This window comes from Heterocephalus glaber, unplaced genomic scaffold, assembly GCF_053883595.1.
Source record: "Heterocephalus glaber isolate CG9 unplaced genomic scaffold, H.glaber_assembly_v1.0 deba00001613, whole genome shotgun sequence".
Lineage (NCBI taxonomy): Eukaryota > Metazoa > Chordata > Mammalia > Rodentia > Bathyergidae > Heterocephalus > Heterocephalus glaber.
This window is the reverse complement of record NW_028258384.1, coordinates 34,895,456-34,922,949: the sequence shown is the minus strand read 5'-3', so window position 1 is coordinate 34,922,949 and position 27,494 is coordinate 34,895,456. Positions and strand designations below refer to the sequence as shown.

The following is a 27,494-nucleotide window of genomic DNA, read 5'->3' as shown; positions in this document are numbered from 1 at the left end:
CTGTGACCAAGCAACTCATTCCCTTATATCTAGAAGGTCAGGGGTGAGACTCCCCAGACACCCTTGTAGAAGATATATTGACGCTTTAATTCTACATTCTTAAAACCAAGTGGAACTTTTTTTTTTTTTGGTACCGGGGATCGAACTCGGGTCCTTGCGCTTGCGCAGCAGGCGACAAAACCACTGAGCTAAATCCCCAGCCCCACCAAGTGGAACTTTTTGCTCTGTAATTTCACATGTACATTCTCCCCAGTGGTTCTTTTAACTTAGAATGCTGGTTCTCCTTTGAAAACACACAATTCTTTTAATTAGGTGATGGGCTTAGTTGTTAAATAGATGATGGGCAAATTCTCGATTTGTTTAGGTGACTTTGTGAATTAAAAAAAATAAATAAAAGCCATAACTTAAAAAAAAAAAAAAAAAAAAAAGAGGAAAAAAGCTAAAGCCCGAGGCCATCTGTCTTCACCTCATTCTTCGTGGTAGGTTACCTTAGCATTTGTATAAGAAGGCTGTCAAAAGGGGAAAGAAAGCAGGTCAGTAGCTTTACCGACCTAAAGTAGGGGATAGATTCATATTGCTTAAGGAAAAAGTGAAGGGGAAGAATTTTATCTGGGAGCTTAACACTTTGATAGAAGCCGAATTTTAGAAGAGCCAAAATATTAAACTATAGGCAAAGTTAAAAGAGTGTGTGGGCTGCGCACAAGTAGTGAAAAGGTTAGCAGGCAGGGAAACACCCGAGGGCGGAGGGAAGGAAAAGTTTTAAATACCCATCAGAGCCTAGTGAGAAATTAAAGAGTTCCGCAGTCCTGGCTCTGCCCCTGCCCCAGGAGAGCTAGTTTCAGGGAAGCAAGCAGCCCTGTTTTTAAACACTTAAAACCGTCCCCTGCGCTTCAGAAGGCTTGCCTGACCAGCGTTGTAAATAATGTTTATTCCTAAATAAGGAAAGCAAATTTGAATTCCTTAGCCAAGGCCAAGACAAAAGAGAGGTAAAAGGACAAGAAGTGATTTGAGCGTGAAAGTGCGGTGATGGGGGCTGGGGAGGACTTACCGCAGCCTCTGCGGGCTGCCCCCAAACACTCAGGGCCAGTAAGAACAAGCCGACAGCCAGGCTGACTCCACGCAGTTTCATTCTTCCCCGGCTCCTGCAGCTCCTTCAGCACCAGCACGAAATCCCTGGCTGACTCTGACCGATTGACATAATCTTGAGGATTTATTGGGAGAAGGCTTGAGCCAGAGAGGGTCAGCGGATGTTCCAATTGTGCCAGTCGGCTTGGGTGAAGAGAAAGAAGCTTTTTAAGAGTGGAGAAGAAAAAATAAAAAGAAAAAGAAGTAGCTGTGCTTCCCTCCCTTCTCCCCTCCCCGAAGCCCGTCTCTCGTGAGCACCTTTCCAGTCTGTTCAGAGTTGCAAACTTTTTCCTCACTCAAGTCCTACAGATCTACTTTCCTCCCTCTCTTCTCCCCGCACCGCCCCCTCCCCGCCCCCTCCCCGCCCCCTCCCCGCCTGCACCGGGGAATTTGAGTATCACTCCGCCACAGTTTTTGCACCAGCAACCTGCAAGAGAATGACGCCCAGTTATTTGGAGGAGGGAAACCTCTAGACCAGTGGACTGAGTACCAGGAACCCAACCAGGAAGTGTTTCTTTTCGTTCATTTGCACCTTACGTTGACACTACTTTTCCCCGCTTAGTCCCACTGTCCTTCGTGTGAGCATTAAACCAATTACAAATAGACCTGACCTGGGACTACTTTTTTAAGCGGATGAATCTCAGAGAAAGACTGCTTTTTTGTTGTTAATCATTAGAAACAAATTTTGGTGGCTGCTCTCTGGGTTGAGTCTTGTCTGTCTTCTGTCCTCGCTGGGCAAAGTTTCTATACACAAGCATAAGATGTGAAAATATTGGAACTATATACTTATAAATGAAGAAGAAAATGAAAATATATGTGAGTGAAAATGCATGTGATACGTTATAAGATTTGGAAGCATTCTCTAGTAATTATTACATGATTGAATGTTATTGTAGTACAATCACATCTTTTTTTCAGGTACATTGAATGAACTAACATTAAAGATATTGACTGTTGTAGTTGTATTTCAGAAGGATTTTCAGCAGAAAATTTAATAACTGTAGTGCAGTTTTCCTCAGAATGAACATAACACTTAATTGGAAATATGTATATGCAGTTTATGGTAATTGAATCTAACATTACTTTGACAATTCTGGTAGAGTTTTTAAAGTATCAAATGGCCCAGGAACTATTTATGTGGACTCTTTAGAGGGTCTTTCAGGAATTTGCTGAAGAATTATTTTAAATACTTCTCTTACCTCAGTCCCTAGGGTTAACCACGTTAGAGACTTTCATGATTTGGGTCTATTTTATGCGGATTCATTCATCCCTGGCTTCTATCGATCTTAAAGTAGATTTACAACTCCAGAAACCTCCTTCCCTTCCCAAGTACTTAGTGTACAGTCAATTATTGTGAGCGTTTTATGCATTTGGACCTATGTGCATGGGCACTTTGGGGCCTATGTAGGAGTAGTATGTCTAACTCTGTGTAATTTAACAGTGGTTTATGGAAGTGTATAATTTCCAGTTGCTTACGTCTTAGTGCATAGGTCTCTAGAGACCTATGCATGAAGTTATGGAGACATTTGGGAATGTTTGTAGAGGTGGCTGAAAGTGAGAAAGACAACCAGCTGCCTGAGGGGGGATGATTGACAGCCGACGGCCCCGCCCCTTTCCCCTCCATTCCTTTCTCTCCAGGCGCCTGGAACTATCTCTTGAGTGCTGCAAGTTGTAGGGGCCTCCGCTGAGCGTTTCCCTTTGGGGAAGTTCTTATCTAGAAGCTGACTTTCGTTGCTTCTAAACTGAGCTGCTTCGCTCCCTTAACCCTGTCCTGAGTAAGAAGCAGCCGTACAGCATCAGCGAGCCCAGATGAGCATGAGCTAGTGCCGTGGAGTTGCTTAGCAGTCTCCCAGGACCCAGATCCGGAGGAGCGGCAAGCATGCACCCTGGGTGAGCTGTTGCTGCCCTGACCTCCAGCTCTCCTCTTTCCTACTTCGGGCTACTTTGCAGGCCGGGACTATATTTATACTTCTGTCACTGCAAAGAAAGTGAGAGCAGGCATCAAGAGAGTTTAGGTGGCTACCAGCAGACACAGGACCCTGAAGCCCTAAAAAGCCCTTATTACTCACCCTCCGTCTCCTTTCAGGTTGTGGCTGCTCCTGCTTTCCTTGTGCCTGACGGAGGAACTGGCAGAAGCCGTGAGTGTTCTCCTGACCGCTTTCCCTCCTGCTTTTTTGGCTCCCTCCCTTTCCCCACCTTGTGTGTCTGTTAGGGGGTTACAGAGAGTTGCACCCCAAAACAGAGTTCACTCAACTCTCCTTTCTAATGGGAGTTTAATAGGGTTCTTGGAGAGGAATACCAAGCACAATGTTAGGTTAATGCCTATGAGACCCAGCCATCTTCCTGTGCTAAAACTTCCTAACAGGTTGGGAAAATAAAAGTAGAAGACACAAGATGTACACATTTTTGACCCTATTCTGAATAATTTAAGATGACTGATGTCTGATGCCTTCTTCTGCATCAATCTGTAAAGCAGAAGAAACTTAATTTTCTTTAGCCTACAGGAACATGAATTGGCACACAACTTTAAGAGTGAAAGGACAGCACCAAAGAGTGAGACTTGAAAATGTCGCAAATATTATAGGAATTAAACTCAGTATTTTGCTTGGAAGCCCCTTGACAGTATCAGGAGCTGACTGATACCACTAGGTGATGTTCAGTGTCTACCTGATGTTTCCTTTTTTCTGGTTTTCTGCATCATCAGAAAATTAAAGTGTTTAGGACAGACAAAAAAATTCTAAAAGTTAACATTTAACAGGCTGTTTCAATATCATCCATCAAATCATCTAGAAACTGTAGGGAAAGGAATTTCTTTAGGTATCTGGTTGAAAAAAAGTTTAATGGATTCCAGAAAGTAGAGAAATCTTCAATGAAATTACTAGGATAATTTCACAAAGGTGGAGTGACGCAAATAATCAGAGATGCTGCAGTTTTCCAGTTACATTGGGTACATATGCTGGCAGAGATAAAGTTAACTGTTGAGTTCAAATATGAAGTTGTTCAACTATTGAGACTATTTCATTGCAATATTTAAAAAATTATTAATAATAGCCAGTCATTTACTATGTAGATGACCAATAATGTATACTCCAAATGTTTACCTTGTGGGTTTTGATAATTTTAACAGATTTGCTCTATTTTTTAATATTTTAAAGTGTAATTTTCAGAACCATACTTAATTCAACTTAATAAAATCACCTAATACATTTATGAAAAACTAGATTACTATATCTTGGCATATGATATCTTTAAGAAAATATCAGATGAGGTGAAATGATTTCTCTTATGAAAAAAGGCTAATGCCAGAAAACTTGGAATTCTAAAATCTTGAGAAATCTTAATTCAGAACATCAGCTCTTAAGCAAGTATATTCTAGATTTTGAAAGCAGAAATATTGATGTAAGGCTCTGTGCATTTTTCCATGTGACTTTTCCAGTATACTATGTATGTATTACCTTGAGGCTCAATACTACATTTATTTTTTTATTCATTAAGTTTATTGGTACATTTCAGGTATACATTATGGTCACATTCATCATTGGAAAATTTTTACCTATATGTGATATATCTAAGTTCTTGGGTTTTTTCCCCATTCCCTTTCCTTCCCTTACACCCCTCCACACCTCCCTATGTACAAAAACTTTGTTTCCATTTTTTCCTTCTGGGGTACTACATTTATTGAAAGTGCCAGATTTTGATTAGTTAACAGTTTGTTCAGGAATCTTGCCACTTGTAAATATGTCATGATTGGGCAGAAAATGTCTTCCAGCAAAACCTTTGTTTTTTGACTCTGCCTGATCTTATACGTTATACTCTTGGGAAAAGCACCACAGGCCATTCTAGATAGTTGAAGACTTCCTAAATACTGCATCCTTTCGTATGGTGGAAGATGATGTTTTCAATTTTTCTAGGAATTTTAAACTGAGTCTCCAAAATCAAGCACTGATTTGGTGTGTAGGTTCTAGACTTTGTCTCGTTGTTTTACAATGTCATCTGCTATGTCAGTGTGAATGACCATGGTAAGGCTGAAAGAAACCTTGGGATCCACTGATAATAGTTATATTTCCTCTAAGTCCAGAACTGCTTCCTTCATAGTTGTTTAATTTCAAATAATATCTTCTTGCTGTAAAGTTTTTAAATTTTATTTATTTATTTGGCAAATGACAGAGAGAGGAGTGAAATAAGATGACATTTTTGAAGGGAAGTTTTTTATTTTTTTCTTCTACACCCTTTGAACTGGACTCACATCTATATTGGTTGGCTCTCATTTTCTGGTCTCAATTCCCAGGTTATCCTCTGAGTTTGTAGTGTTTTTATGTTTCAGATAGTTTTAAGATATTTGAATTCTCTGTACTTTGAGTAATATTAATTAAAATAAGTATAATAAATAGTCATGAACTAGGTTGCATTTCATTATGAGAAAGCATTTGTAGATAGGGTCATTTAGATGCTTCTGAGCAATTTTTTTTTTTAGAATTTACACAACAATTTAGAACAACAGTTCTATGTAAGGAAGAGAAAAAATCTAAATGTTAAAATTCAGGATTCAACAATAAGTTTCCGTTAAATTTCTTTTAAAGGAGTGATGATCTTCATTCAAGTGAAATATCTGTACAACTTATCTGAATAATATAGAGCATAGGATTTCAGGATATCCTGAATCATCTTTAGTTAAGTACCTAACTACCTATGAGGCTATATACTTGCCTAGATGCAGAATGAAAACATTTATATAAACATAGCTCTTAACTTTCTAGGAATTTGCCTTGTCAGGTGATAATGAGCATTATATTCCTTAAAAGATGAGCTGCTTATGGACAAATTATCAGCATGTATTTGCATCCTCTTAGAGAAAAGATTAGAAAGATACAAATCTCAACATAGACCATCATGTCTAAGAGATAAAATATATCCTAAAGTAGTCAGGGTCCTTGTTTTTTTTCCTACTTTGTCCCTATCTGAATATGCTTTCATAAAAGGCTCTAATACAACCAAGTACACTTAAAGTAAAATGCCTAGTGGGAGATTTCTTTGGGTGAGGAAGAGGGTAAAGGGAGAAAACATGTATTTTCACCCTTCTGCAGAAAGCATAGGTAAAATGCCTTTAGCCATATGCAAGTCAAAATCTGACTGAAATACCAACTTCTTTCCTTAAAGTTGTAACTTGTTCAGCTTGGCCCTTTCCACTATGAGTTTCCCAGTCATTGTAACAGTTATCAGTGTTTGAATATCATATTAAAGGGGTTCAGAGATGGAGAAAATCCCTTCTTACTTTAAAGAGCAAAAGGATCTCTAAAGGGACTGTGTCTTTATGAACTGTTAAAGTCATCTTCTGCTTTCCCTGCTAATAAATATCTTACATCAGATAACCATAAATAATTAGAATATATTATATATTTATGTTTATATGAGCATAGAATATCTATCTTGAGATGACCAAGGATACTGATCAGATGTATGAGTACCACCATTACGTAAATCATCAAATGACTATGTACATAGAAAATACATGGATTAAAATACATTGTTAACAGGCCAAATATAAATATTTTAAGATAAGAATAGAGTACTTTAGTACATTATTAAAGAAATATGTTACCATATCAAATTTATTAGGTATTTTGATAATTGTACTTTAATGTAACTGGTTTCCATTGTAATCCCATGATTTTTTGTATGTATTTAAGAAAATTATTTTTGCATTCCTGAGGATCAAATCCAGGGCTTCGCACATGCCTCACCATACACTCAATCACAGAGATATCTGCCCACCCCAAGAATATTACTCTAGTAATATTCTAGAAAGTCAATAGGCTTCCCTAGACTGCCAAAATAACCCCTGGCATAAAAAAGAACCCCAAATTTAGGCAGTTGGTTTTTACAGTAAACAAGTTGTCACACTCTCTGGTTGGTTCAGGCAAGACAGGACTTGTGTTGACTCCAACTGCCAACAATCTTTTAGCTTTTAGGCACAAGTATGGAGTCTCTAGAAAATATGCCCATATATTCTATAAGCTCTGACACCCAGATCACAGAAGCAAAGTATGCTATTGCCCTGATTACCTTATTAAAATAAGAATAAAAGTGATTGGCTTGAATTATCAATACGTATTATTTATTTCCTATTTGAATTGTATAGATAATTCCATAATTTTACCACTATACTTAGAGCACTAACTTGTCCTACACTGTATAGATAAGACATATACATTTAGAAAGAACATGTTAGGAAAGCTCTAAGCTTATTAAATTATCTCGTTGATTTTAGCCAACTGAATGTCCCAGTGAGGCAGATTATAGGGCTTTAAGTTGTTTTCAAGCCTAACTAAATGTACATTGAAGACATGATAAACATGCACAAAAGAAAATGGTGATGGAAAAATTAACCAGGAACAATTATCTACTTCTCTTTTATCTTCTTTAATCTGTTCCTCCTTTCATATTTTCTTTTTTCGTCTACAAATAATATTGAAATCAACATTATAAAAACAAATTCAAAATCAAAATCAAACAAAACTCTGGCTGGGCATGATGGCACAGCCTATAATCCCAGCACTCTGGAGGCTGAGGATAGAGGATTGGGAGTTTGAGGCCAGCCTGGGCTGCACAGCGAGTTTGAGATTGGCCTGAACTACATAGTGAGATCCTGTCTCAAAAGCCAAAACAAACAAATGAACAAATACAAACAATATAGAAAAAATTAAAAATATGGCTTCATTTACTTTAGTAACTCTCACCCCTTTGAAGACATTACTGCCAAATTCCTGATCATTGCATTGTTTACTCTTCTTCAACAACCATTTACCCTTTAACCTGTTACTGTCTAGATTGAATCTACACCATGATTGCCCTCTTTCAAGCTACTAATGGCTGCATTAATGCCTGGGTTCTTTGCAGGTTCCATTCTGCCTGACTTCTTTACTGTGCTATTTTCCAATTGTTCAGAATCTTCGTTTTCTCTTTTTTTATATTCATTAAGTTTATTGGTAGATTTTAGGTGTACAATATGATGACATTCATCATTGGGAATTTGTATCTTTACATGATGTATCTTGATTCTTATTTTTTCCCCATTCCCCTGCCCTCCCTTCAACCCCTTTGATTTTCAGCACACTATATATAGCTCATTGGTTCCCCTTATGCTTTTTTGAAATTTTACTCATTAAAACTTTATTTATTCAACAAATATTTATTGAGTAACCATTGTATTTCATGTAGTGTACTAAACCCTAGAAACAAAGAACAAATGAAGGATGATCTTTCTTGTTACAAGGCTTGCAGTCTTCCTCACTTCATAGTCCTAAAACAATGGCTTTTGTCAGCATTTCATCCTTTGACACCTTCTTGCCTGAATAATTTTAACTATGCCTGCTGTACATTGATTGATCAGTATCAAACTTATATCTCCAAACCTTTTGAGCTCCAAACCTGTGTTTCTAGTTGCCTCCTGCCCTTGTACCTCTCTCTTAATGAGTTGATAGATAGATAGATAGATATAGAGATATCTCAATCACTTAAAAGAGTACCTGGAGTTTAGAATAAACACTAAACCAAAGCATGTAATTATTATTTTTTCTTTCACTAAACACAGTATATCTAACTATGGAACTATTTTCTAGTCCTTCTCATTGATATTCCAACCAAATGTTCTCATTTTTATCTTTGCTTTCGTCAAAATCCACGTAGTTTAAACAAGAAACTAGAAAATCAGCCACCAATTTTTATTATCTCCATCCTTCTCTGTAAATTCCATTAATTTTACCAAAATTCTATAAAGTCTGGCTTTTACATTCATATTTTGTTAGTTTCAAACCTTATCATCCTATATCAATAGTTTGCAAACTATTTTTTCTATGTAATTCCTTCCTAATCTCTACACCACCACTAGATTTATTTAGTAACAACAAATCAAATTATGTTATCTCCTAATTTAAAATTTTTGTGGATCTTCTCTTCCTTTCAGGATAAAATACATACTCCTTAGTTTGGCAAACTTAAGGCCTTTCATTATCTGCCACTGATTACCTTTCAATCTTTATGTCTGTATGTTTCTTCCTGCCAGCCCTGCTCTCAAACTAATACCATATATCACCCTTCATTTAAACTATACTTTTCGCCATTCCCAAACCACTTAATGTTCTTTTACAGCTCTTTGTTCTTGGATATGTTGTCCCCTCTGTCTATAATATCCTTCTCCATCACTTCTATCTTCTCTTTTATCTAGTGAAATCTTAATCCTAATACATAGATTAATGTCATTTTTTTTTACTCTCATTAGTACATATTTGCACTACATAATGTTTACATTCACTGTAGGGGATTGGTATATGTGCATAACACATTTCAATTCCCTTCTTTTTCCCCCCTCCTGCCCTCCCCTTTTATTTTTCCATCATCAGATTGATTTATTTATCTTATAAGACCTTATGAAGTTAATTATCATATATACAGATGGAAAACCAGACTAATAGGCCAAAGAACATAAAACATGTAAGAAAATTGTACTAAGTCAAGGTATACTTTTAGATACATTGTCCACACTGGATTATAATACCTTTTTTCTTTCTTTCTCTTTTTTCCTATTATCTTTCTTTTATTTCAAAAAAAACATGCAATACTTAAGATTGTATGTCGGAGTTACTTGACTTAACATCATTGTCTCAAAGTGCATCCATTTTCCTACAAATGTCACGTAAGAGAAACCCAGGCTGGGGATTTAGCTCAGTGGTTCTGCTGCCTGCCTCGCAAGCACAAGGTCCCAAGTTTGATCCCCAGTACCAAAAAAAAAAAAAAGAGAAACCATGCGATATTTAAGCTTGTGTGTCAGATTTACTTCACTTAATATTATTGTCTCAAATTTCATCCACTTTCCTACAAATGTCATTTTCTTGAGGAAACAGTCTCAGATGTCTTCAGAAAAAATTTATTCTTCTTTCCCCTGTGTTTCTGAGTTTCTTTGAGACTCTTTGGTAGCACTTACCATGTAATGTTGAAGTTCCCATGCTTATATGACTTAATTGCCCTCTTTAATCTGTACTTACAATACCCAGTATACTACCAGGCATATCATAAGTGATCAATAGATGAGTTGCAAGTGATTACACAGATCTACTCCTTGATAGCCTGCCACAAGTCTTTTTCTTTCTACTTTAAAAATGACTGATAACTCCAATAACAACTGCTTTGATGGAAAAATAAGAACTCTGTTCAATGGTGTACAGTTTATCAGAAATGATGCTAGAATCGGGCTTTTGCTGAATGTTGCCTCTGCCCACACTTCCAAGCTCTGTGACTTTTGCTACCTTTCCAGACTTAAGTTTCTCAGCACCAGAAAAGGACATAATACTTTCTCCTAAACTACTACTGTGAGTATTGTGTGAAGCTAAACAAAGTAGTATAGTTAACATATATTATGCTCATATGTGTGTATAATGTATGCTAAATGTCATCCCATGCCCCTCAAGTATCCTCTAATGTCAGTGGAAAATTAAAAATCACTTCCCAAGTTTAATGGCTGATGTACATATCATGAGAGAAAGAGAGATGTTAAAGAAGACTCTGATTTATAGATTGTGTATATAAAATAATGGTCATGCTTCCCAATTGTTTCCATCTTTTTTCCTACTTCTAACATTATAGTAACATAGATATTCTAGTGTTTCAAGTTTACAAAGCACTTTCTCATATATTATCTTGTTAGAAACTCGACTACCCTATGATATAGATAGGGCATATATTGTCATCACAAGGATATCAATTGATCCACCCAAGGTCACAGATCTAACAAAGGGCAGACTTAGTTAACACCCACCAGCCAGGGATTTAGCTCAGTGGTTCCACCGCCTGCCTTGAAAGCGCAAGGTCCTGAATTAAATCCCTGGTACCAACCCCCCCCCCCAAAAAAAAACCCACCACACTGTACTGTCTCTGTAATTCAGGCTTTGTATCGTCTCTTATCTGGACACTCTACAAAAGACCTAACTGTTCTAGTTTCTATCTTCCCTTGCCTCCCTACTTCTTTCCCTGATATCCATCCTTTTTGTGAGCCACAGGGTTTATTATAACCACAAATGAAATCATCCCAGTACTTTGTACCAACCAACCCCATTTCTTCTTATTGTCCTTATGTATCGCATTTCCATATCATAGTTATACTTGTGCTATTGGCTCAATTTACCACTCATATTTACTTCTACTTTTCCTTGTTTTTCTCATTCTCTGCTTTGTTCCTGTCTCTACAAATGGACATATCCTTTCCTTAAGATCCAATTTAGGAAACATTTTTCTAAAACCTCCCTTTGTTTGTGACCCTCTGGCTCCCACATTTTTCCTTCTTTCGATGAATATTTGTTTTATGCATACTACTGTAAATATTATGCTAATTTATGCTAAATATTGTTGTGACCCTGTTGTGGGAAGAAACATGACAAGTACTAAGCCAGTGTGGCCAGAGTGCTGGAAGCATAAAGTAGAGGGAGGGAAGTAGAACACTTGTGAGATGAGTCTGAAAGAATAAGAAAGGGTCAGACCTGTTCTGCATTTTTATTTGCTTCCTGAATCTTCAGAGCATTTACCTAATGCCTATGCTATGGTATTTCTCTATGTGAGGTATGATTGGCATTAGCCTTTACTGCTGGCTACAGATTCTGTGTCCAGCACAATGACAAACACTAAATCCACAGAGGTCTCACTCCTACGGCATACATCTGCCCCTTTCAGATTTATAAATTTAAGTGTATTCTCATTTTAAAAAATTTTTATGTTTTGTATTAGTGCATGTTTATAATACAGAATAGCAATGTTTCTTTTGGGTAATTTATATATATAACCTTGATCACCTTCAATCCCTTACCTGCTTCTCCCTTTCCTCCTCCCATCCCCTGTCTCCCAGAGTCTACTTTCTAATTTCCAATTATCTCTCTGCTATTTATTCATTTATTTATTTATATTTTAGGATTTTCATATAAGAGAAAGCATATGATGTTTAACTTTCTGAGTCTGCTTATTTTACCTAACATGATGGTTTTAAGTTCCATTCATTTTTCTATAAATGACGTGATTTCATTCTTCTTTATGGCTTAATGATACCCCATTGTATATATGTCACTTTTTTATCAACTCACAAGTTGATGGGCATCTGGGCTGTTTCCAAAGCTTGACTACTGAGAATTGTGGTGCTTTAGACATGGGTATGCATGTCTCACTAGAGTATTATGTCTTTAATTCTTTTGAGAATATACCCAAGAAAGGTAGAGCTGAGTCAAATGATATTTCTATTTATAATTCTTTGAGGAATCACCACACTGATTTCAATAGTGGTCGTACTAGTTTATGTCTCCACCAACAATGTAGGAGGGTTTCTTTTTACCCAGCATCCTCTTCTGCATTTTTACACCGGAGACTGAACCCAGGGCATTTGCACTGAGCTATATCTTCAGCCCTTCTTGTTTTTATTTTGAGATAGAGTCTCACTGAGTTTTCCAGCCTGGACTTAAATTTATGATCATCGTGCCTCAGCCTCACAAGTGATGGAATTGTACAGGTGCAACCTTTTTGGTGTTCTTGATAATATCTGTATTCTTCAGCTGTTTCAGGGTTCCATATTTAATATTGCAAGTCTATTTCCTGATTTATTTCCTTTTCTAATTCTTTATGGAATGGCTGAAAACTAAAGAGCTTCACATTTGTAGCCAAATATTCCTAGATTCAAATATATACTCCACTATTAGCTATAGTCTTAAGATAAATTATTAAATGTACCATTGGTTGTAAAATTATTGCTATTGCTGTTATTCTTATCCTCTCACCTACTGTGATTGCTTCTCTGTTAGAATTAGTAATAAGTCCATTTTGGAGGCAGTTTAAACAAAATGCATAATTATTTGTTGATTTTGTTTTTTTAAGCTTCCTAGGGGAGAAAGAGTTAGAATTGTTGTTATATTTGTTGCAGTTTCCCCAAAGCAGCCTCTACCTCTGCTGCCCTATCTTGGTGACCTCTTATGGAGACCTGGGTCCTAAAGATTATGCCAGAAGGCACCTACTAGGAATTTTGAATTTCTATGTCCTGTTTATCTAACAACAACAGGGCAAGCTTGCCATTATCTTTCAATCTGGTTTGCTTGTTTTGAGGGGGAGCTAGTTTTATTCAGTGGATATTTCCCTGGCCATAAAGCATACAGCATTTACCTCAGAGACACAGGCTTTCCTCTAAGCTGAATCGGTGTTTAAGGAGATAGATTTTCCTCTTGGGAGGGGATGAAGTTATGACATTTTTCCTTGCTCTGTAAAGCCTTGGGTGACCATTTTTCCTTACTCAAGGGAAAACAGTTGGCAGTGAAATCTAAAATGCTCAGGATCTCTAAATTCTGTTTGTGAGTGTAGCAGACTGCTTAAAGATGGGAATAAACTTTACATTCATATGATTCATATTCCTTTTGAGATATGATTAAGTTGCATAAATACCTTCTAGTATCTACCACACAACTAGAAACCCAGCATATATGTGTTCATATTTAAAGGTGTTCATATTGATAATGAAGAAGAAAATAATTTGTTAGAACATTTTTCAAATTTCAGAGCACTAGACACTTCACCCCCCAACAAAATCTCATGTGACCATAAATCAAAACCAGATAAAAATAAGTATGTTGCTAATAAGTGAACGTTTTTGAAATTCATTTCTAAAGTAAATAAGGAAGAGACTGAAAAGAGCATAAAAATCTGATATTTCAAGCTATACAAGTCTTAGTCTCCTGTTTATTTCTGTTGTATTTTGATAATACAGCATTGAGAAATTCTTGATAGCCCTAAATAAATAGTAGGCATTTTAGGGTGAGGCCAACTGGTTTAACACTGATTCTTGACATTTCACGGTATTCCTCAGTTAAACAGAAAAAGCAAGAAAACTTATATTTCCAGGTCTATAGACACAGTTCTCTCCCTGTGCCTTTCTGTCTGTCTCTGTCTCTTACACACATTCACACAAACACACATTATTAACTTGACAGCACATATTAATAAAATCAGTGTGATTTCTAAATGTGTTAATGTTTGGTATCTAACAAATTTGAGTAGTGTATGTTTTGTTCTATTGCAGTTTTAACATAGTTTAAAATTTTTTAATGAAATTAAACTTTGATATTGTTGAATTGTCGAAGTGCAATCAAATTTTCAAAATTGAATTATACCATCATCACTCATTAAATTTAACAGGACTGAATGCAGTAAAAAGAATTAAGATGTGTTATGTACATGTACCATCCCCCCATAGATGAATGTGCTCAATATTACAGCAAACATGTACTAATAAACATAAAAAAGAATGAAGTGGTATAGAAGGTGAAAGAAGGAAGAGAGCAATATAGATTGTAGTTAGGGAGGGCTTCAAAGAAGTACAATTTGTATTGGACTTTAAAGGAATAGTAGAAAATGGATGATAAATGTCTCTACTATATATCCTAGATTTTCCACGACATGCCTGATTTCAAGTTTTCTTTTCTAGAGCTCTAAAATATACTTATGTTTGCATGGATTTATTATTGTGTTTGCTAGCTTTTTTGTTGTTATGACAAAACACCTGGCAGAAACATTTTAAGAGAGGAAGGCCTTATTTTGGCTCATAGTTTCAGAGGTTTCAGTCCATGGTTGGTTGGTTCCATTTCTGTGGGCCTGAGATAGGGCAGAACATTATGACTGAAAGCTGTTCAACTCATGGCAGCCAGGAAGCAGAGAGAAAAAGATCCAGAGATGGAGAGGCTGGGAATCAGATATAGTCCCCAGTGTCACACCCCCATGACCCATTCCCCTTAATTAAGAACTATCTCCTAAGATATCACCATCTCCCAATAAAACCATGAAAGTATGAGCTCATGAATGGATTAATCCACTGATGAATTTAGCATCCTTGTGATCCAATCACTGCCCGAGATCCATCAGCATCCAATCCTTCAAAACAACGGTGATGGGAAAAGGTGATATATTGGGTCATAATTGCAACAATTACTCATCTTTGCATTAAGAACATAGTTCTACAATTTGCTTTTTATTATTCACATAGTCCACATAGTTACATTGTCCTGGATAAACTTTTGTTGTCTTTTCTCTATGAGAATGAGTTGGGATAAATTTATAAAACATTCAGCCAGTATTAATAAGTTTATTTATTCTGCCTTATTTATTTACCCTAATTCATGATTCTTGTGACCTTTAAAAGTCATTTTTATTTGATTAGCAAATGGGAGCAACAGTTACATATTAGCATTAGAGTTATATTAATTCTGTATACTTTAGAAGGTACTCATAGATAGATCTATTAAATATCCTTCTCTATTTATAAGTGTATATTTTCTTTGTTTAGGTAGTTTATGTTATAGCACATACTGAAACTTTGCATTTTAGCTTTATTTTTCCTAAATAATTGTTGACATTTTATTCTTTTCTCTTAAAAATCTAAAAGTTATTCACATTGTAATTTAGGATTTGAAGCCAGAGAAATGAATGGCTGTAGAATTTTTTGCCTACTTTAAAAATAACAGTATTCAACATCATATTCAAAAATGTTTCAAATATATATATATAAATCTTCTATGTACATCAATTCCTATCTGTCTGTCTCTCTATCTATAGTTTTAAGCCAAGCATGGTGGCCTCTGCCTATAATTTTAACACTCAATAGGATGAGGCAAAAGGATTGTAAATTCGAGGTCAGTCTGGGCTACATAACAAGTTCAAAGTATGCCTGGACTACACAGGGACACCCTCTCTCAAACCAACCAACAAACAAACAAAAACATGTAAGTAATTCTATTAGAGAGCATGAGCAAAACTATGGAGCAGAAATCAGGGTGCTGCCAGCCCATTTAGTATCTTTGAAGAAGTTAGAAAATGAAGAAATTAGAAATGAGAAAACTCTAGGCAATCATAGCTCTGATCCAGGCCACTATTTCTCGGTGAGTAGTGAGCAGGCTGTACTTTAGCCACCTAAGTTCCTTTGGCCCTGTTCCTTTTTGCACTGAATGCTATGAACAACCTTAAAATACAGCTATAGCAGGAATGAAAATGGTTAAGTAGAAGATAGAAGAGCTGCCTGGCTAAAGAATAGGGTAATTTTTGTGGAGCAGAGAGAAATGACTGCAGACAGTTGAAATAGGGTCAGGCTATGAAGGCCTTAACATCAAAGCAAAGAAGAATTTGGCTTTGATTGAGTGGACACCTAGGTGTTACTACAACTTTTTGAGCAGAAGAAGGATGAAAGTGGCAATTTAGGAGGATAGTATATAGAGGGGGAAAAAACCAAAGGCAAAAATTGATTAAAGCAAAAGTCTTTGTAACGAAAGATAAAGAGAGAGTAGACTCTTGGGAGTTGTATTTATTTTAGGTACATATGTTAAAGGGAGTCATATGATAAGCAATTATCCAGAATATGAAGAGTAATCATCATAAGAAATTGAATTCTGCCAATGCAATTGAAATCACCTGTATACCACTCCCACAGTCTTATCCTCACTATCTTGAATTTAGTATATATCATTCCTTCCTAAACTGGGATTCCTAATTAGATTAAAATGGATCACCCTGAAATTTTATGGGAAATGTTTATGTGTATGTGAATTCTTCTTGGGAAAGAGTTCACAGCTTTGACAAGATTTATATGGGTAAAGGTAAGCTGCATAAGAAATACCAAATTTCATGAAAAAGTTATTTATAGTTAGTGCATATACTTTTCTATTTATTGTTTAGCTCTTTATATTCTGGCTTTCTTCCCAGCCAATTCACTGAGATGAAGTTTTTAAAGGTCACTTCCTAATCATCAAATCCAATTGCTTCTTCATGTTTATCCCCATTGAACTACCTGCAGAATTTGCAGGTAAAAAGGAAAGATCTTACATTTGGCCAACTTGTCTTTCTAGACTACCTCCCTTCCCATGGCTTGTATACTCTGGATATTCCTGGGTCTCCATCTCCTCACTTGGAAAACATGATGCCTAATTCATATGGTTGTAAGAATTAGCTATTGTAATTCTAAAGTGCCTATTTTTTGTATGTACTCACCAAATTGTAACATTACTAGCAGTTAATTCTCATAGCGCCATAGTGCATCTCATCATCTCCCAGCCCCTTGTTTAAGATGTTGCTTATGGACGTAGGTCATGCCAAGAAAGACAGCCAGCAATTATTGCCTCAACCTTCTGCAATCTGTTCATTAGCCTATTTGTAGTCCTACACCTACTGTTAGCTCTGGTTAAAACATTATCAGTGATCCTTAGAGTCTTAAGAGATAATAATTTAAGTAAGACTAGTTATCTTTAAATTATATAGGAATATATATTTAATTTTATCCACCCAAATTTTTAACACTATTCTCAGCTTAGACCCTTTTGAGGGTCTTGGACTGTAAAAAGTAGCTTTGCTTTGTTTATTCAGCTTTTTTGCCTACTCTCCTAAATAGACTGACAAATGAAGGTGCCAATTCTATTATAAAGTATATCTGCTTGATTCAAGCTGGACTGGGGCCAGTTCTTGTGGACAGGCCATTGAAGAGCCGTATGACTTTCAGTTGCTATTTACTTGGAACAGAACAAGAGGAAAACTTTATATCAAGTTACCAGTCCCCTGAGCCTGCCCTGTCCTGATCTGTCCTCTTTAATTTTCATGTCTACTATTAACTGCCTGTAACAGTGATATATTTCTATTCATATCCATAATAGAACCTTACAATGTTTTAAAGCACAAAGCTCTGAGAAGTACCAAGACCATTGCTGTGGCTCATCTGCCCAGAAAAACAACGAAGTTATCTTCGTCCTCTGTTGAGTAGATTGCTTGACCTCATAATTGTCATTCATTCTCTTGGGAAAGGGCACATTATGGTGCCATAGCAAACAATTCCTCACATTTCTGTGATTTATAATAGTCAATGTATAGTTCTTACTTATACTACATGGTCATCGTGTGTCACCTGGGAGACATTACATGGTCCTCCTCAGTCTAAGATCCAGATGCAGCAGCCACCATCTGTTGCATTGCTTATTCTTATGACAGAAAGTCTCTGGAGGCCTTGCACTGCACCACTAATTAAAATTATTTCTGGGTAGGGCACATGGAAATTTTTCTTATACACCATTGGTCAGCGTTGATTGAGGGCCAGTGGAGAACCAGGATTTCACCTATTCCTCTTTCCTTGCTTTTGCAGAAACGAAGCAATACTTTGTCAGTGTGGTAAATTTTGTACATTTTGCAAGCTGTGGTGTTTAGGGGAAAGTAGGGCTTTTTCCCCCTTGATTTGAATTCCTTCTACCCCTTTGGTGATCTTACAGTTGTATGCTGCAGTGACATACAGAGATATTGGTTTATACTAGTTTTATTTCTACAAAATACTCTCCTGTGGACTTTTCCTGGCTTCCAGTTGTTTACAATTACAACAAACAAGGTAGAATTCTGTGATCTTCTGACCATAAAGATAGGCTTAAATAATTTGCCCCAAGGTATGTAACCAGGTGGTACTGTATTAGAGAAACCCAGTCTGTTTTCTTTTTATTATTCCGGGGCTCACTATAAAGAAAGTTGTATAACTTATGGCAGTGCAATTTACTCCCAGAGACAATTGATAACTACAGGATTTAGTCTTTAATCTTGAACACAAGAAATTTCTCATTTAAACAGCTTTATAAAAGTATTTTGATGAATCTCATGGAATAAAATCAAATTCCTGGGATTCCTATACCAACAAGCATGTATTCTTTCTTAAAGCAAACAAATAACTGGACCCAAAAGAATCAGTGACATGATCCTGACTATCTATAATACTTACACAAATAGAACTTTTATCACCATGGCTACACTTGAATCTAGAATAAGGCATTGTATACACAGTATTATTGTAAGTTGGTTTCTTACTAGTGTTTGGAAATGTCAGACAATGTTCAATGGTTAAAATAACAAAGAGAATCAATGCCTGGTGAAAGCATGACTGTATATGTGTGTCATCTTGTATTAATTTGGAATTCTTTTTTGTATTACATGCTGTGGGCTCCTCTCATACATAGTTTACTACAGACTTCTTCAATGAGGTTTCTTGCTTTAGCCGAATTTTCTATTGATAACGCCTTAAGAAAAGGCCCTAGCCAATGAGACTGTGACTAGAAATCATAAACAGTAAAGGAGACATTTCTACTATAAAGACAAATCAATACATAGGCACAGATTTCTTGTGACATAGGTGCTCCAGAGTACCTGCAGATACAGTTTGAGCATCCTTAATGCTTAAAATATGAAATCCAGAATGCTCCAAAATCCAAAAATTTTTGAAAGCCTACAACATGAGTCCACAAGAGAAAAATTTCAAACCATAAAACATGTCATATACAGAATTGTTCAAACTATTGTATAAAAATTCCCTTCAGTCTATGTGTATAAGATGATTATGAAACATAAATGAATTTTGTGTTTAGACATGGGCCCCCTCCCTGGAGGTATCTTATATGCATTTATTCTAAAATCTGAAAAAAATCTGAAACCTGAAATACTTCTGGTCCCAAGCATTTCACATAAGGGATATACAGTCTATGTCACAAACCTCTCTCTACTGAGGCTGTAATGGTAAAATATACCACTGGATTTTTTAAATAGGTTCAATAATATAATTTATATATTAGGAAGATAGAACCTTCCCAAAGAATGTCATACGAGTCATTAGAATGATGCTCTGAAATTTTCCAGTGCTTCATCCTGTGATACCAAGTGATCATGATCATTTTTCTGACACTGAAGTCAGCGTTATTATCGTATATATAATCACAAGGCTAGAATGTTGGCTGTTGGTACAAAATTGAAGCCAGTTTTGCTTATGATATATTTGTGGTGATAGAGATAGTTTCCATAATATTTTCTCACGAAGTCCTTTACTGTAGTCAGTTATCAGGCCAATTTTTCCCCATGGAAAATTTTATACATAAACAAAGCAGAGAGACCAGTATAATATGATTCCTATTTCTGTCACCAAGTTTCAACAATTTTCAACTTGTGGACAATCTGCCATGAGACATTTGTGAAGATTATCATAATCATTTGCATGTCAGGGCTATGGAATGTTTATTAATGAAGTTTCTACAGTAACCATTGGTATAAATGTGAGACTTTTATGTACGGAAAGAGAATATATTCAAGCCACTTAAAATACTCTCCAAAATATTTATGCCACTAAAATAGCTCAGCCACAGATGTCATCAACCAATTTTTCAAGATACTTTTAGGAGAAAGGGAGCCAGCATCTTTCTGTTAACACACGTTTATTGTCTCAAATCATTTACCAGTGCTTTTTATTACTAGAGTCTCATACTTAGGTGTCAGTAAATGTGTTGTTGGGAAATCAAGAAGTTCTTAAATTTAAGGAACATTGTTGTATCAGACTGATAATAATTCTTTCAATAATTTTTTCCACAGCCTAAGGTGCTACTTGGAGGTGGAGCACCCTTTAACAGACAGAGCTTATTGGGAAGTCTTAGTCACTGGGGACATGCCATTGAAAGGGGTTGTAGGACTCTGGTATCCTCCTGTTTCTTTTGCTTTCCCACTTCCATGAAATGAGGGCTTGTTCCACCACGTGCTTCCCTGCTATGGCGTGTTGCCTCATCACAGACCCAAAAGTAATGGTACCATTGACCATCGACTTAAACTTCCAAATTTGTGAGCCAAAATAAAACTTTTTTTCTTTTTTAAGCTGATTCTTTCAGGTGTTTTGTTACAGTGAAAGAAAGCTGACTAATTTTTTTTTTTTTTTTGGTAGGGATCAAACTTGGGACCTTGCGCTTGCAAGGCAGGAGCCGGAACTACTGAGCTAAATCCCTGGCCCACTAATTTTTTTTTTTTTTTACCAGTCCAGGTACTTGTCTTTTAAAATGGCAATGCATTATTAAAAGACATTTTCACAAAATAAGGTTTCACACTTTATGTCAGTGTTTCTCAGAAAGATCCATAAATCTAAAGTTCCTTAGAATCCTGAAGGCTGGGTACTACCACTCCAAGAAAATTTGAGAGTTTCGTCAAACACGTTGGAATTGAAACAAATATACAGGGCTATCTCAGTGAATGGAATGTGGATGTTGTGGTGGAGCCAGAAGCTTTCTGAAAAATATGGGGTTGAAAAGTTACTAGTAACCTTAATGTTAGAAAATACAACTGGACCATATATAGTCAGATCTTCATTGCATAAGTTTTACCTCCAATATGCAGATCAAAGTGTGTTATTTAGAAATTCCATCATGTAATATTACTAGGAACGATAAATAATCCATAAGGAAGGTTGATTCTTGCAACTACTGAATTGAAATATAGATCATTCTTTCAGAGCACACTAAACAACCATCCTCACAGACTAGAATGATTAATAATAAGATATTACCTTTACACTTGTGTTTAGAGTATTCATATATGTGATCCTGTTTGAACTATTCATGAGTTCTATGATATAGATAAGGATAAGATGCCCATTTTATAGATAAAAGAGACTGAGGCTTAGTGGTCATGTGGCTATAGAGAAACCTTTCATAGAACCACAAATTGTATCAGTTGGTTTTCTTACAATCCCACGTTGCTTGTTCTTCTACCCTTTCTGGGATCTAATATATCCCATCTGACAAAAGGGTTACTATTTTCTTGCAGCCTTCATCTATGGACCAAATAAATTGTACAAGTATTAAGTCTTACAGTTGGCGGCTGTGGTGATTGAGGGAAGAACCCATTTGGTAACAGATTAATCAGAATCTTTTCCTGGAGGAAGTGAAATTTTAGCTACAGAATGGTTGCCACACTTCATCATTCTTTTATATATCTAGTAGATAGAAAAGGGATATGTTTCCCTGCTTCTAAATTGATAAGGCCACGTATAGATATGTGCTGAGAGAGGATGTTGGCTATGTATGTGGCTATGTTTCTGGACCTCCTAAAAGTGTGGTTTTATGAGAGGAATTAGAGAAGAAAACTCCTGTCAAGGTCCATTCAAATTTTGCTATCTCCACAAAATAGGCAATGTATTAATAGTCTGTCCTCCTTCTATTAATCTTCCTTTTCTCTGAAATCTAATAATTGTAGTCTAGACTGGAGATTACAAACTGGAGACCCATTGTCCAAATCTGGTTCAAAGACATGTTTTGTTTTCACTAGTGTTGCTGTCTGTATGCTAGGGGTAGAATTTTATTGGCTTTCTTGAAAAGAAAGCAGGGCTCTGAGCCACAAGCTTGCCACAACCCCTAACGAGGCCTTCTAGATGTTCAGGTATCAAGAAATACAATCCTACTGAGAGCTTGAGATTTCAATACTTTATAACCAAGGACATGCGTGGTCCATTGAGCAAAGTGATCCTCTTCTTCCTCAGCACTGATGTAAAATACACTTAGTAATGATCTCAACATTAACATCTTCCCAATTAGAGAATATAGAAAATGGCATCAAGCTTTCTGGGAGATGATATCACTGTCCTTTTATATTTCTTTCTGCCTCAGAGCAGAAGATTAAAATCTTATAGTTAACAGGCAAATTGAATATAATCTTTTCCTCTTTAACCTATTAGTCACTGACTACTGAGTTTAACCCTGAGAGGTTTGATTAGAGAGTCCCATTAAAAATCATCACATGCTGCATTTTTCATGTCTTTGTAAATTTATCTTTGCTCTGTGCAGTGCCCATGACTTAACCCTCCACCCATGCACTTTGTAATAAATGACATGGAGAGAGAATGAAACCTTTAATTAGTGTCTGTTGAGGATGTTATGGTTTTGAACAACTCAGCACTGATGAGCACCACTAGATATTATCCATACTGTTCCTGAAAATCAGTAGTAATAGATGTTTAATTTCTACAGTGACTTCAGTCTTTGTGAAGCTCCAGGGTGCCACAGACCAAGGTTGAGAAATCAATTCCAACTGGACTTTTTAGAAAAACTGGGCAAGGCCAATGTGTCTTATTTCTAAAAAAAGTAGTAGAGACTGTCTAAAAGTTGCTAGAATCATGGAAGTAATGACTTGTCAGATTATCTGTTCCTTCCAGGGTCCTATGAGCCATGCTGAATTAGCTCAGATAGACTGGAAGGACCCTAGCCCCCAACTTTATGAGTAACTTTCTAAGCCAGGCCATCCATTGACTCAATTTGATTTGATGCATTATTTTCTTTCTTTAAAAATATGTCAAGATGAAATCTATCCTATTATTATACCTGAATTTTAGCATTTGTACTTTCATTTGGAAATATACATCTTTATATTTTGTGAGATTGTGATGCTGACTCTAACATAAATATCTTCAATAAAGACTTTTTCTAATGATGAGAAATGGAATTAAAGTCTTTGTAAATAGGGAAGGGAGGGCTAGGAATGGGGAAAAAATAAGAATCAAGATGCATTATGTAAAGGTACAATTCCCAATGAGAAATGTAATTGTGTTGTATACCTACAATGTACCAATAAAAGAATTTAATAAAGTGCAAAAAAAAAAAGACTTTTTCTACTTTCTACTACTTTAATTTGCATAGCAGTCTTCCTTTATGTCATTAAGAATGCTAAGCATTCAAGGTATATATCCTACTCTTCTAAATTCTATAATACGGTATTACCAACCTTCAGCTTTCTTCAAACAAGAATAAATGAGTTAAAAGATATACACTGTGGAGCAATGACTAACAAGACCTTTCAAAAGAAATTCATTTCCTCAGCTTTGACTCTGGCATGCATATACCAAATCAACTGCTTGGGACTCCCAGCTGTGCTGACTTCCTGATTACACCAGAATTTTGAAGTAGCTGTAACATGAAATGAAGTGTGTTGTCCTCTGAGTCAGGGTAGTGATGGTTTGTCTAACAGGTTTGTACTGACTTTATTTATTATACATTGGCTATCAGAAGACTATCTTTCCTATGTCAACTGAGGTTCCTTTCCATTCAATAGGGTTGGGGACTGAGAAGGTCACTGGAGAGACAATGACATCTAGTGCTTTTGTCAAATTAGTGCAGCAGTGCTGGAGTGGAGTGATGACTCCTCAGATCTTCTACACACCAGAGGAGGCTTATCAAATGGTTTATCATGGGTATGCATCCTTACGCCTCATCTCTGCTTCTTTATTCTTTTTGAATTGATGGTATTCCCAAATCCCGTTGAGTGCCTCTTCATACAATAGGCTTAGACATGTTAAGCAATGTGAAACTATTCCTACTCAAATTTTCAGTGAGAGGCCTATAGAATCTCTGGCAAGTGTGCTATACTGCATCTGATATTTCTGAGAGAATATAAATTTTTGTTTGTCCTAATATTGTACTAAAATCTCTGAATAATATAATTATAGTGAATAGTAATAAGCCAGTTTTTTGGGGTTTTTTGGATAGCTAGATAAACCTACAAATCTACTGACGCTATCATTCTTTTTACAGAGCAGGCATTTTGGATTGGTCCCAAAACACATTTCCCATTTTGTATTAAAACAAACACTAATGTTATTCCTGTGAGTCTTTTCTTCTTCCCTCATAAAGCTTATCTCTTGTTCCTCTTCATTATGATCTAAGTGTGCTTTTGTGAAAATGCCTATTTTAGCCTGTGAAATACAGCCCCCTACACAATAGGCACCCCTGTGGCCTCACTTGTATAGTCTCCATAAATCTCTTTTCTTTCCTTTGATCCTACTTTTATTCTGAACACTGAACAAGCCCTCTTTCCAAATATCACTAGTGGGGGAAAAATGAAACTAAAGAAATGCACTTGAAATGCCTCCAGGTTCTGCAATAAACCTTAATGTTTGAAGCATCAACTTTGGCATGCACAGGCAGCCTGGATTTGCAGGTTTCAGATAATTACAGTTCTAAATAGTTGAAGTATATATCTCATTCTCTGTTTTTTCCTGCTTTTATATTAGAATTTCTTGAATAAACTAAATTAATAGATGGCTTAATACCCTTATCTATCCCTCTGCCTTAAGGGGGAAACTCAGTCTGTAGTAACTGAGAAGACTACTGTCCCTGATATTCTGGCACAAGACAATTCATTTTAACTCATCCTGAGTTGCTTCATTTGTAAAATAGAGATGACAGTACCTCCCCTGCTCACCTGCGGTGTTGTAGCCAGGTTCCTACATAACAAGGCCTCGAAGAACTGTAAAGTCATCTTATTTCATACTCTTCCCTTCCCTGTCACACAAGAAACAAAATTCCCTACCTCTTCCTATCAACTGACATCTAGAAGAAACTAAAGAATAAATTTATCACAATCATTCATCTTGTCTGTTCTTTCCTTATATTCTTTTTTTTTTTTCTGTACCAGGAATTGAACTGAGGACCTTGCACTTGCCAGGCAGGGGCAGCACCACTGAGCTAAATCCCCAGCCCCCTACTTTCCTTATATTCTTAAAACACTGTCCACTTGCCAAGTGAAAGGTGGCTCCTCAAAAAGAGGTTATGATGCTAGGATATAATTATTTGCTGGCAATATGTTTTTAAAGAAGACATAAACTTGTGCCTGCTTTGATTCACTCTAAGCTTATATTAATCACATATTGTACAATTTATTTATCTTTCATCTCTCTGTGCTATGCTCAGATTTTTCATCTTTGCAGATGTTGATTATTTTACCCTTTAACAGCTTTTTCTTCCATCTCAGTATGAGTTGATGTCTAGACAGATACCAGTTATTAAAACTTTGGAAAATATTTGTTGTCCTAGGTGGGTTGGCATAGGGTTTGTTTAGGAGTAAACATTCTCTGTTGAGGCTTTTAAAAAATCATATTTGTCATTCATACAAGATGGAAATTAAATTTTTTGGTGGCAGTGTCAGTAACATGGAAATATGGGGTACTAAAAAGTTATGAATGGCTGCAGTTTTTCTAGGGACAGTGCCAAGAAAGCCTTTCTTTTCTTTAAAATAGTGATAATCAGTTATTGACTAAACTTTTTTTTCAGATAATATTAATGACATACTTATGTCCAAAGCATTAGGCAATAGGATTAATTATTTTTAAATTATATTATTCTGTCTCTGTCCCAAAGAACTTCACTGGAAATGATCCTTTCTGTTTTATTAGTGCATGTTTACAGTACATGATGTTTACATCCTTCTTAAAGAGTAGATGCACATACATAACATAACATAAAAAACATAAACATAAACATAACCTAACTCGATTCTTTTTGAATCCCCTTTTCCTCCCCATGCACCTCCATCCCTCTGGTGTTTTAAGTTCACCTTTCCTCATTTTCATTCTTCTTGTTATTATTTTTAATGTTTATAATATAAACATCATATTAGCATTTGGTACAAGTACAAGACACATCTTAAATCTTTTTATTTCTCCTTCCTCTCCCCTGAATGCTCACTCTCTGTCTTCTGGATCACTTTTCATTTGCAAAAGATCTATCTCCCTGTTTCCTTCTATCAGTCCTTTATCTTGCTCTTCATTTGTACTTTGTCTTCCTCAAATGAGAGATACCATACAGTATTTAAGTTTGTGTGTCTGATTTATTAAACTTAACATTATATATCCCTGCTGTATCCATTTTCTTACAAATGTCTCAAATTTATCCTTCTTTACAGCCAAGTAGTATTCCATAATGTGTAGATATCACATTTTCTTTATCCATTCATCTGTTGGTAGATATACAATGTAAGAGGGTTCCTTTTTCACTGTTGCCACGTTAGCATTTTTATTATTTGATTTCCCGATGATTGCCATTCTTTCTGGCATAAGATGAAATCTTAGCATTGTTTTAATTTACATTACTCATGTTTTTCAGCCATTTGTACTTCTTCTGAGAAGTGTCTATTCATTTCATGCGCCCATTTCTTGATTGGGTCTTTTATTCTGGGTGGTATAATATTCAAGTTTTTTATACACTGCAGATATTAGTCCTCTGAAGAATAGCAGAGAAAAAAATTTCCCATTCTTTAGGTTGTCTCTTCACTCTAATTATTGTTTCCTTTGCTTTTTATTTTGATATAATCCCATTTCTTGATTTTTGCTGTTATTTCTTGCGAGACTGGAGTTCTGTTCAGACAGTCCTTGCCTACACCTATGACTGTTTCTAATTTTCTATTTCAATGTTTAGATCCTTGATCCACTTTGATTTTAGTTTAGTGCATGGTGAGAAAAATGGATCCAGCTTCAATCTTCTGATAGCCATTTTTCTATTGTTTTTCATAAAATGGCCCTATTTCTACATTTATTCTTAAGAAAATTTTGCCAGATACATCAATCTGGGTAGGAATTTGTTTACTTTTAGGCATTGAAATAGTTCACTCCAAGCTCTTCTAACCTTTAAAGTTTGTGTTGAGAAGTCTGCTATAATTCTCACAGGTTTACCTTTATATGTGACTTTTGGGTTCTAATAGCTTTAAAAATTCTG

At 36.1% G+C, this 27,494-nt stretch overlaps 2 protein-coding genes across 7 annotated transcripts in view; one reads left to right on the top strand and one right to left on the bottom strand.

Annotated features, from left to right (window-relative positions):
- Nucleotides 1-1,470, bottom strand: part of Col4a5 (collagen type IV alpha 5 chain) — a 375,874-nt gene extending 374,404 nt beyond the window's left edge. For 2 of the 3 annotated variants that reach the window (XM_087196749.1, XM_087196750.1), the window contains exons 1-2: nucleotides 1,384-1,470; nucleotides 1,049-1,269 (exon numbers count right to left, since the gene is read on the bottom strand). In XM_087196749.1, coding sequence (XP_087052875.1) covers nucleotides 1,049-1,129 — 81 coding nt within the window. In that variant the 5' untranslated portion in view covers nucleotides 1,130-1,269; nucleotides 1,384-1,470. The other variant, XM_087196751.1, reaches the window with a different exon arrangement.
- Nucleotides 1,471-1,820: 350 nt separating this feature from the next.
- Col4a6 (collagen type IV alpha 6 chain) overlaps nucleotides 1,821-27,494 on the top strand; it is a 416,524-nt gene continuing 390,850 nt past the window's right edge. For 3 of the 4 annotated variants that reach the window (XM_021241635.2, XM_087196744.1, XM_021241634.2), the window contains exons 1-2: nucleotides 2,740-3,015; nucleotides 3,212-3,263. In XM_021241635.2, coding sequence (XP_021097294.1) covers nucleotides 3,005-3,015; nucleotides 3,212-3,263 — 63 coding nt within the window. In that variant the 5' untranslated portion in view covers nucleotides 2,740-3,004. Of the gene's footprint in view, nucleotides 1,942-2,739; nucleotides 3,016-3,211; nucleotides 3,264-27,494 lie in introns of those variants that run through there. The other variant, XM_087196743.1, reaches the window with a different exon arrangement.